General features: G+C 46.7%; 1 protein-coding gene across 1 annotated transcript in view; it reads right to left on the bottom strand.

Moving 5' to 3' along the window:
- The window catches only part of LOC142566649 (homeobox protein SAX-1-like), a 30257-nt gene extending 14450 nt beyond the window's left edge, over positions 1–15807 (bottom strand). The window contains exons 1-2 of the mRNA XM_075677484.1: positions 15792–15807; positions 10671–10908 (exon numbers count right to left, since the gene is read on the bottom strand). Coding sequence (XP_075533599.1) covers positions 10671–10908; positions 15792–15807 — 254 coding nt within the window. The remainder of the gene's footprint in view (positions 1–10670; positions 10909–15791) is intronic.
- Between the last annotated feature and the right edge of the window lie 1722 nt (positions 15808–17529).

The raw sequence follows: 17529 nt of genomic DNA on the forward strand, positions 1-17529 counted from the left end.
ACAGCTTGGCCATTTTTTAACAGTGCTCAAGAGATGGAAGTTGAAAGTATTAGTAATCATTCCTGCTTCTGCAATGCCGGCGCGACCAAGACACGGGCGTCTATCGTCCAATAACTCAATCGATCGGTGCAGTGGTGAAGCGGGAATGAACTCCGGTCATGTTCAATGCATCGTGCACATATTCAATTTCTCGGCACGCGTGAACTTCAGCCACTGCTAGCGCATACAACAGAAGTGGTTTCCATTCTTGGGCAGCGCACACACAAACGAAGCACGAGAAACAAGACAGGACAAGCGCTCGTCGAACGCTTCGTTTGCCAGTTGCTTACTTCGCTCGGCGCACCGCAGTAATCCATGTCTGTCGTCTGCTTTTTTTCGTGCCATTTTCTTGTGAATTGGCAGAATATATCACTGGTGGCATCAACCCTTTCGTGTTTACATTGCGGTCGTGACAGTTAACAACACAATAATTTCCGGTCATCCGAAGAGGCGCCGTCGCAAAGAAGAGACGTTGCGCGCGCAGCGCGAACTGAACGCGGGCGCTCCCGCCAAGGGAAGCGGCGGCGGAAACCTACACCCGTTGGAGATGAAATCGTTCCGCCAGGGGAGAAACGAGCGCTGGAGTCTAGGATGAAACTTGGCGTGCGGTCGTCCATGGCTAGAACGTCAGTGCAAGCTCGCTTTTTGCGCTCTTTCTTTCATCCTTTCTTTCTTCGGTTCTTTCATTCAGTTATGTTCTGCCAGGAGTCACAATTGAGTTCGCTGGCTTAGGGCTACAGTGAAGACCTGGTTGTAGGCACGTGCGCTTGAACGATTGTGAGTTAGGCGCGGCGATTAGACAGAGCAGAACACTCAAATCTAGACAAAGAATCCAAGCGCGTTTTGCCCGCTTTGTAATGTTTAGTTGTGCCCCATTTGACAAATTTTGGAACCGAGGTGAAACAGCTTATTTTTTTTTTGTACAAATGGTGCCAACAGCAAGATACGCCTGTGAGATTTATTATTTAGTGGAAATCTTTTGTTTCAAGCACTGCTTAGTAGAATTCGTGAGTAATAGTAATTACAAGACACTGCATGGCACTACTAATGTGCAAGACTCGTTGGGAATTACTGTGTACATAAAAAAGAATGTCGATTTGCACGGACCTGGCCAGCAGGAAAATCAGCCTAACTCGCTTGTAGATTCTTTAGTAAACATGAAACAATTTTCTCTGCTTAGAATCGGAAAGAAGGGCTTATTGCTCTACTATTGAAAATTTCAGAGTTGCAGTTCGAATTGTTATGCCCCTTCATCGGTAACGCTTGACCAGGTATAGCCATAAATTGTCAATTTGAAGTTATAATAACTCATAAACTGTTCTTCAGAATACAAAAAAAACTTTGCATAGATGATAAACGCCTAGAAAACCAATAAGTATTTTTGCTCTACGTTGAAAAGGAAAAAAATTGCCATTAATAAACTTTTATTGTATTGCCCATTGTTCTGGAGCCTGCATAAATTTCCAATTTACACGCGATCTCTCTTTGAAACGTTGTATGATATTTCATTTAAATGCCCAAGAAAGTTCATTTTGTTATGTTGAATATTTTTGCCGGAAACGCCGTACAACGGAGGCTAGCAATAATGCCGTTTTTTGCTCACACTGTTTTGATTGTGTGGGGTAACGCTTCAAGTACGCAATAATACTAGGCTTCATTGGAAAGCAGAGAAAGTAGGCTTTTTAATACAACATAGTTCATACCCATCCAATTAGCGCTGAAAGCACAGTGCATCCGCAAACAATAACTAAAATGCGGAGCGCGTGCAGCCAGACTGGGCCGCCACCTTAAGGGCATGCTGGCCACCTTGACGTAATTAGCGAAAGATAGATCGGCCATTGTGGGACAATGACGCTTTCTATAGCCCTCAACAATATATAGCTTATTTTCGGTCTTTAAGGGCAAGCTCGCCACACTGGCCACCTTGTAGCAGTTAGCAAAAGAAAGGTCGGCCGCTGTGGCGCAATTAAGCTGGTGTTGACTGAATATTAGTGGAACAACTTTTTGATGCTTTCTGTAGCCCCCAAGAATATTTGCCGCTTGTACGTGTTTATCTTCGTCCGGTGACCACTTTTCACGGCCTAAAAATGTTATCTTTCAATGCAAGACGCGCCGCGAATATTTGGAACTTGCTCGAACGTTATAGTTGATTTTATCGGTTGTGTATCTTCTCGCCGAACGTTTTGTAATCAAATTGCACGCGCTACACGAATTTTGTAGAACTTTCTGGAAGGCACCCAGGCACCAGCGATTACGCGGGTACCTTGGAAGGGTCATGTATAAAAGCCGACACTCTTGGCGCGCAGATCAAATTTTCGGCGATCGCCGACATTTCTGGCTGCTATCGTTGTGCTTGGTGCTACTTGTTTTGCTGGACACAAGTTCGTCCAACAATGAGTTAGTTTCGTAATTCACAATCGTAGGTACTGTTTTCTTCACCGTTACTACAACGTGACATCTGGTGGAAGTGCTTTGCGTTTAAGAACTGGACGCCCCCGCAAAGCTGTGAAACAAGCCCGAACAGCGAAGACAACACCAACGTCGTCCGCGACCATCGAGCTAGCCTCAGTCTTTGAAACCTGCCCCCGGAGTGGGGGCTTCTTCCCGAGAAGACCAATAAGTGCACGGCCACGACAGCAGCCACGATGACAGCTCCAGTGCCACCTACACCGATCGCGTTGCAGCAGCCCACGGAACCCCCAACCTTCCAGCGATTTTCATTCAAAGACGTGGAAAGCTGGTTGGAAATGCACAAAAGGGTCGCTACGTTCAACAACCGGAACTAAGACAAGCTGCACCACGGCTACTTTTCCTTGGAGAAGGCCGCTTGAGCGTGGTTGGATACTTGAGTCAACGTTGACATGGGGCCTTTTTTTCAGCACCTTTTTGAACACATTTATGAGCGCCCTGCGAAAAGAAAGTAGCGAAGCTGTGCTAGAAGCCCGAGTGCAACTACTCAATGAGAACATCGCTACTTTCACGGAGATGAGTCACCTGTTCAGACACGCCGAGCCCGACATGTCAGAAGAGAAGAAAGTCCGCTTCGTGATGCGGGGTGTGAAGCAAGAGTTAATGCGGGATTGATACGCAACCCGCCTAAGATATAGAAGACATTATTGTATCATCAGTGCAGAAGACAACTAAGTTCATCAGTGCACCTACATCCAGAACGGCGATTGATATTGAATATGAACGGCTCCGAGCGATCCGTCGGAGAGCGGAAAGGAGGGTTAGGAGAACTCAATCGTCAGTAGACCTTGCTTTATGTCGACGAGCTCAACGAAAAATACGGCGTCACCTTCAAAAAATGGGAAAACAACGGTGGAGGACCTTCTGTTCGTCTCTAGATCCTCGAAAGCCACTTTCTAGGATCTGGCAGATAGTACGAAGCCTTCGTGCCCCTCCTCAGCAAAAACATCCTTTCCATGCTCTAGCACTTCACCAATCTCTGACGGAAGTGCAGGTTGCCGAAGACTTCTGTAAAAGAGTCACCCGTACCGATGCTTCAGCATGTCCAACATTGGATCGACCCGTGCTACCTCCTAAAGATGATCGTCTTGACCTTCCTTTCACGATGCCGGAATTGGAAGCTGCACTTGCTGCGTCGAGACGATCTTCTGCCCCTGGACCTGACGGTATTTCGTATACTGCTTTGTGCCACCTTGGGATGGACGGTCGGAAAGTCCTGCTGTCGTACTATAACGCCACGTGGTCATCCAGTACAGTCCCGAAGCAGTGGAAAACCAGCCGTTTGGTCGCCCTCCTAAAGTCAGGAAAATCGCCTTACGAAATGTCATCTTACCGGCCAGTAGCTTTAGCTAGCTGTGTCGGTAAGGTGATGGAACGGATGGTGCTCACTAGATTAGAATGGTTCATGGAAAAGAATGAGCTTTATCCTGAAATGATGACCGGATTTAGACGTGGCCGGTCTGCAATAGATGGGGTCATTGATCTCGTGTCCACGATCGAACACGAAAAGAAGCGACACCGCCTTGTAGGAGCAGTTTTCTTAGACATAAAAGGAGCCTATGACAATGTACTGCACGAAGCCATTCTTGATGCCCTCAGTAATTTAGGCATCGGCGGCCGTCTCTACATGTGGATTGATAATTACCTAAATGGTCGTACAGTCTTCATGTCCACGAATGATGGCGAAACGACAAGACACGCTGTGGTCCGTGGAGTGCCTCAAGGAGGAGTTCTCAGCCCGACTCTTTTCAGTGTTGCCCTTATTGGCCTTGCGGAAATAATTCCTGATACAGTACACATCAGTACATACGCAGACGACATATGCATATGGGCATCCGCAGTCACGCGACCGCAAATTCGTGCCAGATTGCAGCGTGCTGTTTCTTTAACGTCTCAGTACCTGCAGTGCCAAGGACTGCAACTGGCCCCAGACAAGTGCGCTGCGATAGCGTTCACACGGAAGCTTATGTGTTGGTATCCAATTATGATCACTGGAAATGCCATCCCATATGTCACCCACCACAAGTACCTCGGCGTTGTCATTGACCGCGGTGTTTCATGGTCGAAACATGTGGCAATGTTAAAGAAAAAATTAACTGGGCTTGCTCAAGTTTTTCGCTTTCTGGCCGGTATGAAGTGGGGTCCATCTGAGCGTTCGCTCCTCCGGCTGTACCAGACTCTCTACGTCGGATACATTAGGTATAGCCTGCCAGTTTTATCAGGTATGAGCCCGTCATGTTTACGCACGCTGGAAAGTGCCCAGGCACAGATACTGAAAACATGTCTCGGTGTTCCACGTTGCACTTCAACCCACGGAACAATCGAGGAGGCTCGCGTCACCCCTTTACCTGTCTATCTACGATGCGAACCGCTGCGAGTATTCCTGCGACTGCTTTGTCGTCATGGACACCATCCCTTATCGACATTACCCGATATACGGCCGGACTCCACTTTTTCAAGAGCCGTTAAATGGCAAGAATCTGCCATACCAGCATACTTTGCCCCCGCTGACCTTCCACATATGCCCCCATGGGTAATGTCCAAAATGCCGGTGCGTCTATCTATTCCGGGAATTTCTAAAAAATCGCGAATACCTACCGTCGGCCTCAGACATTTAACACTTGAATATATATCGAAAGAATATGACTCCTCGGTGAGCGTGTATACAGACGGATCGGTATCGTCGTATGCGTCTGGTGCGGCTTTCGTCATGCCTGCGCATCAAGTCATTCGACGGTTTCGTCTCCATAACAAGACGACTTCAACATCTACGGAACTAGTGGCAATCAGAGAGGCCGTTCAATATATTTCGCGACAGCCTCCTCAAATATGGACAGTCTTCAGCGACGCAAAATCGGCTCTTCAACTACTTAGAGTGGTGTTGAAAGAAAGCGCTTACAGAGTGTTGGCTCTTCAAACTGCCGAGCTCTACACTTTAGCACAAGAAAACGGCCACCACATCACATTTCAGTGGATTCCCAGTCACTGTGGTATACAGGGCAACGAACTGGCCGACGCCGAAGCGAAGAAAGCGCTCGAAGAACGAGAGTCACTGCTTTCAATTCCTTTTTCAAGAGCGGACGCCAACTGTCTCCTCTCCAGTGTCATCCGAAAATTGACAGCACAGCACTGGGACAATCCGGATAATCGCCACAGACGACTCCAGAGATTGGACCCTGCCATGACTTTTAGGCTACCACCGCAACTTCAACGAAGCTGTGCCAGTCTTCTGCACAGACTAAGGCTGGGGGTAGCGTTTACGCGCGGATACGTGCACCTCATGCGACGCACCGAGTCTCCACACTGTGAGGTGTGCAATGTGACTGAGACTATAGGTCATGTGCTTTGTGACTGCCCTAAGTACGTGGAAGAGCGTGAAAGGTTGGATAACGACCTTACGTGTCTCGACAGCGCACCGTTGTCGGAGGACGTTATTTTAGGCCGTTGGCCAGATACTCAATCGAGTTTCAAGGCCATTCAGGCATTACTGAACTTTTTACAAACAACGGGCTTGGATTGTAGACTTTGAGCATGCCAAATTGCTTGCAATGTGTTCTACTCCTTCCTTCTATCGTCATCGTCACCCATCATGCACCTCTTCCCTCTTTCTTTCCCTCTTCCCCTTCCCCAATGCCGAGTAGCTGGCTAGAGGAATATACCTCAGGCCGACCTCTCAGCATTTCATATCATTAAACTTCTCTCTCTCTCTCTCTCCCTCTCTCTCTCTCCCTCTCTCTCTCTCTCTTAATTCTGAAGCCAGAACTATTGAGAAGGCGCTCGATATGAGGACAAGGCAATGTAACCGCCAAACGTGGACCGCAAACACCGATGTTCAAGCATTCGGCACTGAAGAGTTGCGCGAGACCATCAGAGTGGTCGTTCGCGAACAACTGCAGAAGCTCTTTCTAATGTCGCTGTCTCAGGTGGCCTCAATCGCTAAGATCTCGAAGGAAGAAGTTCAGCGATTTGTAGGAGTTCCTGAGGGTCGGTCGGAATTGCCGCAGCCACAGCCAGTAAAAAACACCTACGCCACCGTCACCTACCGCCCGGGTACTGCTCTGCGCCCGTTCTAGGGTATCGCAGCACTGAAAGTCCGTCGTCCGTCGCCGCCCACAGCACGACCATTCGTAGGCCAGCGCAGCTACTCTAGGAAGACAGACGTATACCGCCCTCTGGACCACCACCCGCTCTGCTATCACTGCGGAAAAGCGGGCCACGTCTACCACCAATGCCCGCACCGCGAAATGGGACTTTACCGCGTGGCGACCACAGCTTGGCAAACGTCCGCCTTACATCGCCGACTTCCTCACAGCAGCACTGTGGGCAACCCGACGACCCTCCCGGTCGCCGTCAGCAGATCGCCACATCTCGCGGCAGCACCACCTGTGCACTGGCCCAACCCGAGACCGGTCCATCAGCCCTAATCCGGAAAACAGAACGCAGCAACTGTTGGAGGTGCGGCTGCTGTTCGTCGAGATGCCGAACACCTTCTGCCGCCGCCGACAACGTTGAAAGAGTCACCTCGACGACGATGCAACAAAACGCCGTCCAAACAAGACTTGACGACACGACGAAACACATGTGGGACAACGTGATGCAGCCGTGATCCGACGCCACGACCCAATTGCAACGCAAGAAGAACCATGGACCTCGACGTGCTTCTCGACAGCCACACCGTCAACGCTCTAGTAAACACAGGAGCCGGCTACTCCTTCACTGGTGGATTTATCGCCGCCAAGTTGAAGAAAAGCGAGATTACATGGGACAGCCGTTATATCCATACAGCTGGAGGACACCTTATAACGCCGACTGGAATCTGAACAGCAAGAGTTACAGTGCATGACCGAACTTATACTGCGACCTTCCCCATCCTGTAACAGTGCTCACGTGACGCAATTCTCGGCATGGACTTTCTGAATCAAGACATTGCAGTCATTGACCTAAAGTCGAAGTTCATAACAATGTCCACCGACGAAGAGATACCGCTGGAGAGGACTGAATGTTACTGGAGCAAGTTTGTGACGTTTTCTGTAGCCCCTAACAGTATATAGCTTATTTTGGGATTTTTAGGGCATGCTACCCGGACTGTTCGCTTCGACGCAGTGAGCGAAAGAGAGGTCAGTCGCTGTGGCGTACTTAGGTGGCGTTGACTGAACCTTACTGGAACGTGTTTGTGACGGTTTCTTGGCCCCCTACCATATGCAGCTTATTGCGGTAATTTTAGGACACGCTGCCCGCACCGACCACTTCGACGCAGTGAGCGTCAAAGTGGCCGGTGCGCATTAGTAGGTAGGTGGCTAGCTAGTGGCATTAGTAGCTAGGTGTTCACTGAATCTTACTGGAACACCTTTGTAGCGCTTTGTACGGCCCTCAGCAATATGTAGCTCATTTCGGGACTTTTGGGGTACGTTGGCTGCACCGGCTGCTTTGACGCAGTGAGCGGAAGACACGTCGCTCGTTGTTAATTGGTAGAAACCACGCATGGAAACCAAAGCATTTAAAGTTATTATGTCTCTGCTAATATTGTCTGACTGTGCTTGCTATTTCTTGTTTTTAACTATGCTACGCCTTTCGTGAGCGTAGCATCCAGAGGTCAATGTGGGCGTAGTGAATCTGCCCGAGCTATTGCAACTGTAAAAGAACGCTTAATGAATGCGCGATGGAAAATAGTAAGTGACTATGGTATACGCGGCGGAAAAGCAAGAAATATAAAGAATACATCTTATGGCAATAACTTTCAGGATATATGATTTCTTAACAAAAACTGTGACTCCTAAAGACTGCAAATTGGCACAGACGAAAGGTAAAATGTGTACACCATCGCGCTATAAAAGGGGACGCTCATAATATCGATCCGTAAAGCCGAGGATGAGTTTCGAGTTTCATTTGTTTGAGGTTATGGGGTTACGCTGGTCCATGCGGTGTTTGCTGAAGTTAAAATTCGTAGTAGCGGCCAAGCAATGTATTTTCGAGATGGGGAAGAGAAGTGTGAGTAGCATTCGCTTGTGGAAGGTGCACCTTCTGAGGGTTAAGTGAAAAAGCGGCTTTCCTTCCTCCTTTGACCTCTAAGGACCTAGCTACTGGTCTCTACAAGCCGCCTGGTGGATTAGCGCCTATGGTGTTGCGCTGCTAAGGACACGGTCGCGGGATCAAATCTCGGCCACGGTGGCCACATTATGAAGGGGGCGAAATGCAATAACGCCCATGTCGCGTGCATTGGGGGCACGGTAATGATCCCCTGGTTGTCAAAATTAATCAACACACCCCCACTACGTACGCCTCCTAATGAAATCGTTGTTTTGGCACGCAGAACCCCAGAATTCAATTCACTGGCATCTGCTGTAACGATCCTTCGGCTTCTTACTGCTGGGTTTGCTGGTCTTTTTTCAAATTTATACGTGGACTACTTCACTATTCGGCCTCACGCTATCTTTAATAAAAAGAAGACGGCGTCAGCACCTCTCACTAAAGATCAGAGGAAGCGGATCGCTGTAAAAGAACAAGGCTAATGAAGATGAAGGAGATGCGCTCAGTTGTTGTCATTACATGTAGAAAGAAAAAAAATTGGAGGACGCTTAAGCTTCGCCTTCAAGAGTGGAATGCGACAGCGTTCCCGTCGACCCGCCAAGGGGTGGAAGACAATGGGCTACGGCGCAGCGACTACGCGCCCCGCATCGGACGCGGTGAGCGTCGAGCAACGCAGCGTTCGGCGCGACAACGAAATGTGCGCCTGAGCAAGCGACGCACGCCTGAGCCTTAGAAACAGCTCGTTTCTAAGGCAACACCGCGTTCACTAGAGGCGCTTTTGTACCGCTTTGAAGCATCGAACTCGTGGCTCAGTGGTAACGTCTCCGTCTCACACTCCGGCGACCCTGGTTCGATTCCCACCCAGCCCATCTTGGAAGTTGCTTTTTATTTATGAAGTGCCTGCCGTGATTTATCGCTCACGGCCAACGCCGCGGACGCCGACGCCGACACCGACGCCGACGACACCGGCTTTTCTGCGACACGAGCTCCTTAACGCTATCGCGTTAAAATAATTTAGGACCGCCTCCGCAGCTCGTGAGGCGAGTGCTAGAATACAAAGACGGCGCCAGCTTTCTCAGGTACACAAATGTTGAGCGGGCGTTAGCGAATTGTGGCCATCGCTGCGGCGATCGCGCTCTCCGAGATAAGCATTCTCCACTGCTTTAGCATTAGTAGAGTGGCTGGTAGAGCATGGTAGAGTCGCCGCGAAATGAGAATTCTTTTCGCTGAATGCATTCCGGCATCCGAAAGCTCAGCAGCTCATGACAACGAGAAGCATGGGAAAGGCGATGCTGTTCTGGTAATAAAATTTGAATTTACGGCGTTTCTACACAAACTTCTGTGATATGGTCGTTTTCTTGGATTGGCAAGGTGACTGTGATGCTCCTTTGCGTGGTGCGTTCTGCGCACGCTTCTCATTTTTTATACATGCTGTCTGATTCCAATGAGATTTATGACGCATTCAATTGGCACAACAGAAGCAGAGGCCCTAATGAATAGTTCAGTGAGGTACAACTGCCTCCTTCCCCATTGAAACCATCCGAGAGAAGGTGGGAGGGTGAAAGCCTATCATGTGACAAGATAGTGTACTTTTCCGCGCTGATTATCACACGAACTTGGCGTATCAGCTGTAATTGCTGCCGAACACAGAACGGAAACGACTGAAACTCCACTACTATAAAGGGATATGATGCGTTTGCTTCACGGGACTTCCTTCTCGCTGCGCGTTTCGCGCGGGAGCAGCTCGAAGTGTTCTCAACTGGTCTCGGCGTCGCAAACTACAACTGCTCAGCCATTGGATCACCGCGTTGAGGTCCTCTTCTCCCTATGGGATGCACTATTAGTTGTGAGTAAGCGCTTGTGTGCCTTTTTTCATTCTTTTTCGATGTGCGCACTTGAGAAAATGGCAAGCTCTTGTTCTTAGCAAGCCCCTCTTTATTCTGGCGCAGTATTTTTTTTACGCTGTGATTTTGCTAGCATTACCACTGTCTCTGTAAAAGAAAAATGTGTGAAGACCTATGAGAGGATGAGTAGAAAACGTTTCTGTGGAAGTGTTTCTTTTATGCAGCGCATTTTTACGGTGACAATTGACTCCGCTGCTGCGACCTTCTAGTGTGTTGGCAGGAAAGGCGTACCTCCTGTTCTGGTACCAAGTCTTCACCTGCGTCTCGGTGAGCCTGAGTGCCTCGGCCACCGAACCGCGGTCGGAGACGCTCAGGTACTTCTGGTAGCGGAACTTGGCCTCGAGGAAAGCGAGCTGCGCCTGGGTGAACGCCGTGCGCCGCCGTCGCGGCTTCTTGCTGTCCGCCGCCTTCTTGGCTGATTCGCCGCTCTTGGCGCTGCACGACCTCCGGGCCTTGCTCTGAGAAGAGTCTGCGAAAGTGAAATGTCCTCGGCGGCTTTACTGGGTCCGGCTGGTGCTCACCTGGCAAGTTTCGTTGCGCACCCGCCTCGCTTGGCTACATCAACTTGAGAGTGAAAGGTCAAGTTACGCAACGCGGAAAAAAATTAAATGGGAACGGTGCCCAACTGAATCTTTAAGCGGAAACCGTGCTCGAATAATAATTTCAGCTGCTAGTTAGCCTGAACCGCTATTCTTGCAACCTTTTTCGAGTCACGCTGTGCCTCCATACTGGAAAATGTTTAAGTTTCACCTCAGACAAAACATACAGCTTAGGCTGTGTACTAGAACACTGGAAAGTACGTGGAAGCAACGCTGGGGACATCTACTTTCTGTTCGTTTAACTAAATTTGTGCAAACAGCAGCCTTATACCTGTAACCTACAGCACGATATTTGTCACGAAGGTGCCGTAAAGGCAAGATTTCACAGCTTGTGCCCCAAGATGGCGGCCCTCAGTGCTGATATACTCACTCCCTTACTGTATGAAAAAGCTCACTAATATAAGGGGAAGTCATAATCTCCTTTCTAATATATCGGAACGAAGAAACCGTTTTGGTCGCAATCCACAGCACAGAATTTGATGACACTTGTTGCACTTGCAAGAAAAAGTTAAAGTTACATAGTAGCGTGTATAATGTTTCTTTAGGCCCCCAATTTGCATTTTAAAAAATTGTGGAAAGCAGCAGAAGTTAAGAAAGCTGAAGCATCGAAATTACAAATACGCCTAAAAACTGATACTTTATAATCTTATGAAGTGGGCATTTTGAGACGCCTAAAGCAGATTTGCGTGTAGAACAAAGCAATCGCAAACTTGCAACAATTTCACGTCAGCTGTTGAGTCAAATTTATCCCCTGCAAATGGTCTAGCAGGTGCATGTGCAACGTACTTTCTTTTCTGTATAAATTTATGGATCGATAAACTTTTGCGATTTAGTTCTTGTTTAGCTCTACCAATATTTTCAAATGGTAGATATACTGAGCATCTAAATAAAAATTCTGTTTGCACACACGGTAGAATTGACCTTTAGATGCCGCGAATTTAATTTATTTTTGTTCGGTGGTTGGTAATTTATTTGGTTCAGTGAGAGCGTTTCTGCGTTTTTTTTAAATTTTTGTCACCATTAATGTAAATTAAACACGGCTTATACCGCAGGGACTACAGTTAGGCCCACTGCTTTCTCTCGCTTATATAAATGATATAGTAAATATAGCACATTACCCAGACGTAATAATCTAAGCAGACGATACCAAATTCTTTCTGCGTCAAATAATATCAGTGAATTAAAATACAGGTAAATAATTCTTTAATATGTCTTTCGGGAAGGTTCAAGGAGAAAAAAACCTAGAATAACTTATTTAATTTTCGGCCGACTGTCAAGTGAATGGAAACACAGCCACGAATCAGTTTCGAAGGAGCTACAGTGAATAGTTCTTAGGTGTTTGGTTCAGCGAGTAAACTTGGAAGCGCCACATTAATCACTTGTGTAATTAATGGTCCCAAGTCGTAAAGGTCGTCGACAAGATATCACCTACGGCATGACTTTCGGTATAAATACAGCTTTAATGGGCTTTTTTATGCTAGACTGCTATGGAGCAACAGGGTAAGGAACGGCAAATAGGTATAATACATATGAGTTGTGATGTTACACAAAAAAAATATCTGTCTCTAAACTAACTATCAAGGCCGGTTGACAGGTCTAGCAACTATACCTGTCGTAAATGCATTTTTTACGTTGTGTGCGTATAAGATGCACTATTTAAAGATATTATATATATGCGAGGTCTGTCCCGGATGTTCGTGCAGAACATTTAGAAAGATTTCATTTCAGAAGCTGTCAGACACATCAATGTGGTCACCTTCGTACAACTCCCGCTTACACGGAATACCTACAGCAGCTAGCATATGGGGAGCGAAACAATCAACAGTCGCAAGCGGGTAAACCTCCCAAGCAGGGAGAGCGTTCCAGCACAGTGATGAATTTGTGTGCCAAATTCTCGGACTAATATTACAGAGTGCAGGTGCATTACCAATGACGACAATGATGATTTATGCCATGTCCTCTGAAACGAACCAGTGACAGATAGCCACCAAGCCTGCTTGAGTTAAATCGATTTTTATTCCAGCATTTTTTATACATCTCCCTAATATCTTTTCTCTTCCTGAAAACTTGTACATCTACCTTGTACCGCTACCTGTGTCTGTAATGTATCCGGTCGTACGAGTCTCTTCCCTGCTTTTTACACTAGTACTCCAAACGTATCTTGCGTATCTCGACCGCTGACCAATTTATCCTTCCATCCACTTTTATCCAAGCGCTTCTAGAAGGCGTACGTTACCTACTGATATCACTGGGCGTCCGCCCGGTGATATCATCATTCATATTCTATCATCATATTCTATCAGGATGTGCTGAGTTGTCTCCGGATTTTCGCTGGAGCAGACACAGGTCCCATATTGTTGCGAATATTTGCTCCGTTATGTTTTTGCATTTAGACAACCAGCACGAACCCCATACAGCAAGGCGTGTTACCGTACAGATATCCCCTTGACATTTTTTTCGTTCCATTCCTGGAAATCTCCATGGCCTTTTTGTTTCCATTCTTTGCATTCAATTTGCTGCCACTCTCACTTTCTTTTAGATGTCTCCTGGTTGTCTATATACACTTCTTTCAACTTTCTTCGTCCATTTTGTACCTACGCCTTGGGGATACGTGTGCACTTTAGCTGCCCATTTATTTTCATCCTTGTCGTCGAGTCTTTGTTGAAAACGAATTTTGCTTTGAGTTTCTATGGCTTCAGAAGAGGCCCAATCCATGTAACCCTGCGCTGCCTCATTTGGGGTTTTACCGTGGACTCCCAAAGCCAATCGCTCTAGCGATCTTTGGTTAGCATCTAAGTTTGACAAGGTATTTCATTTTAAGCACGGATTGGAATTTGCGAACGCTAGCGCCGGCACCATTACACAGTTTCCACATTCAACGCAGCACATCATATTTATTGTGGCTCCAAAGCGCCCTATGTTTAATTATTGCTCCATTCAGCTTCCCGTTCATTTTTGTGGTATCCTGGTGGGTGTTTGAGTTAGTCTTTACGTTGTTTATGTATAGGTCCAGGTATTTAAATTGTTTGACTATGGGTATGACGTGCTGTTCATGTGATACCAGGTAATTACTCGTCTCTACATGATTCCCGATTTCCATGTGCTGAACTTAAGTCCTAGATTTGCGCTGCCATACATATTGGCAAGTCTCTAGCTCTTGCAGTGTTCGCTAGTGGCACTATGTCGTCTGCATGCATCAGCCCAGGAACGTTCTATTGCAGTCTTTGCCTATTACGAATGCAAGATAAATGAAACCCTAATTCAATGCTTTGCAATCGTATTTCTACGCCCCTAACATAAAGCGTGAATAACAACGGAGACAAAGGATATCTTTGCTTGAGTATTCGGTGTATTTCCACCACTTCATTGCATTTACGGCCTTCCTATACAATTTGTACTGAGTTCCCTATACAGCGAGTCCAAGCTATCTTTGAGGCAGTGTTTAAAAATATGCCGATGCGCTCTAAGGCAACGTGACCAAATGCATTTTGCTGACTATTGTATGGAGTAAGTCACACTTTTTTGAATTCTGCTTAATTGCATAAATAGTCAGGATTAATGAATCAACTTCTGAAGAAATGAAGTTAGGCGAAAAATTCCAATGACAAAGTTGTAGATCGCTTTGTAAAACGTCCGATTAAACAGTTTGTAACTCTCTATCTTTTAGGTATAAGTGTTTTTTTTACGCCTAATGCAGATGCCCGCCAAATATAAAAGACTACCACATGGCATGCCCGCTGGCGCGTCGTCATTGCAGCGCTCTCAAACATTTCTCGTACAAACGAACATAGCATCTAGCGGGATGTGCTCCCAATTAAAAGGCGACAGGACAGTGACGCAGGCGTTGGCTGTGCCATTTGCGCCACCGATGTGCTTCCTTCGCAGCGGTTCATCATAGCGACAAACAGACGCAGCAGTAGGACACTTGGCGAAATGCTATCTTCGTTTGTACGCCGAGCGTTTGGGAGCGCTGAAATCACGGCGCGAGCGGACATGTCACGTGGTATTTTTTTTAATTTCTGGGACATCTGCAGTAAGCAGAAAAACACCAATGCGTAATAGCTGGAAAGTAGAAACCGTTTAATCGGACGTTTTGCAAAGCGCTCTACAACTTTCTAATTGGAATTTTTTGCCTAACTTCGTTGCTTTCGGAGTTGGTTAATTAATATTGTCTAATTATGCAAATAAACAGAACACAAAAAACAGTGTGAGTTACTCCATACAATAGTCAGCATCATGCATTTGGTCGTGTCGTCTTAGAGCGCATCGGCATATTTTTGAACTCTGTCTAAAATTAGCTGGGACACTATGCATAACTACCTGAGCAGCCCCAGAAAATCGTCATCTATGCCGTCATAGTTGACAACGTCCAATAACAATTCACTACATTGTAGTTGGCTCCCTTAATATCTCGAAATGCCATCCATAAAGGTCTATTCTGAGCAACTTAAATATCTGTGCACTGAGTTAGTTCTAACATATTATTCTCTAAGCGTCTGCCTGCTCTGAACCCAGTTTCCCCAGATAATCATTTTTCTCCACCCACTACGACAGTTCTAATTTGATTGCTTGTACTGAATTGAATTGAATTAGGGGGTGTTACGTGCCTCAAGCAGAGGGCACGGCGGCATTCGCGGAAGCACGTCAGCTAGCTTTGCTTGGTCGACGGTGCAGGCTCTGCTGTTTCTTCAGCCCCTCGAGGACCTGTCTTACCCGGCAGCTCGTGAAAACGCACCATGGAAATTCAACTCACCTATCGCATCGCGCATCGCAGTCGGAGCAAAAGATACGGCAGCGTACTACCCGTGTGCTGACGGACTACCTTCTTGGCTTTCCTTGCGGGTGACGTCACCAACCCCGGCTATAAAAGCAGTGGCCGATGGTAACCTGGCCAGAGGGCACGGCGGCATTCGCGGAAGCATGTCAGCTAACTTTGCTTGGTTGACGGTGCAGGTCAGTTTTCAGTTTTTATTCTGGTACTCGTACCAGTTATTACGCACTGGTTATGCTACCGTGCCCTGGACGATGCTTATGTATTATTACTGATTGCTGGTCTGTAATACTCTTCGCTGTATGCGGTGACCAAGAGACTAACCCCGTCCTGATCAGGATGTGTTGAACACTATCCTCTCTGAACTTAAGGATAGAAAAGCGTCTGAATAAAAGCGCGATGACATGCTTTCTAAAATGAACGCTAAGGTTTCGAAACTCGACGAAGTACTAAGATTATCGAAAGCAAACTAAGAAAAGATATAAGCTTTTGAAGAATCCGTACGGCGTCTGGACAAGACCGTAACATTACAAGAAAGGAAGGTGCGTGATTGCGAAGACAGAGCACGCAGAAATAATTTAGTAATCTTTGGTATTCCTGAACCCCTCAACGAAACTAGAGAAATGTTGGAAGAAACGGTGGTACGCAATGTCTGCAAGGATAACCGTGGCTTAAACATTAATTCCGCTGGACGCATTCATAGAATTGGCAGAAGCCGCAGTAACAAGCTGAGGCCGGTTATTATGAAACTACAACTACAATGAAAAATTTCCATTTTGAAGAACTGCTTCACGTTGAAAGATACTGGCGTATTTGTATCGCATGACATGACAAGGAAGAAGCTATGGCATTCCGTAAATTCCGATAGACATCCAGGCGAAAAGGTCAAACTTATGATAATCTGTATGAAAAACTTTTCATATACAATACAATCTACACATGCGGTGATGCGACGGACAGCAGAATCACATTAGAAAGGACAGATAGCATAAAAAAAAGTTGCGAGATTAAGAAATAAATCTGCCACATCAAAATGCTGACGTCCGCACTCCAAACATAAACAAACGGTAAAAGTTTTCCGTCTCCTCTGTTTGAATGCGCAAAGTCTGTGTAATAAACAGAAGCAGCTAAACTGTGTATTCCTTTCATACGACCCCCACGTCACTGTTATCTCAGAAACTTGGCTTTGTCCTGATATACACAATAATTTCTTTTTGCCGCCTTAATACACATGTTGTAGTAAAGACCGTGCTACACGGGTGGCGGAATAGCAGTTCTTATCAAAAAGACGTTGCCGTCGGTACCGTTACCTCCTGTGAACTCGGACCATGAAAGCGTTTTCTGTAAAGTTATTTTATCAGGTAATCAGATCGTTGTGGCGGCAATGTACAGGCCACCTGGGGCTAATTCCAATTTTTCGTTAAATCTATGCGATCATCTGGACAAATACCGTAATCAGAAGCTAATTATTGCTGGAGATTTCAATGTTCCTAATATTGACTGGCGTTGGTTGACGTCTGGCCTCACTGGTGTGAGCAGTTTTCAAACTTTATTGGACATTATGCTGGCGTATAACCTACGTCAAACAGTTTTACATCCAACACGTGTAACTCGAACATCATCTTCAATCTCAGACCTAATCCTCTGCTCGACTGGCTTAGGCGAGTGCACAACTGAAATCCACGAGAGGATTTCTGGCCATAGCTTAACGTACCTCACC

This window comes from Dermacentor variabilis, unplaced genomic scaffold (genome assembly GCF_050947875.1).
Source record: "Dermacentor variabilis isolate Ectoservices unplaced genomic scaffold, ASM5094787v1 scaffold_13, whole genome shotgun sequence".
Classification (NCBI taxonomy): domain Eukaryota; kingdom Metazoa; phylum Arthropoda; class Arachnida; order Ixodida; family Ixodidae; genus Dermacentor; species Dermacentor variabilis.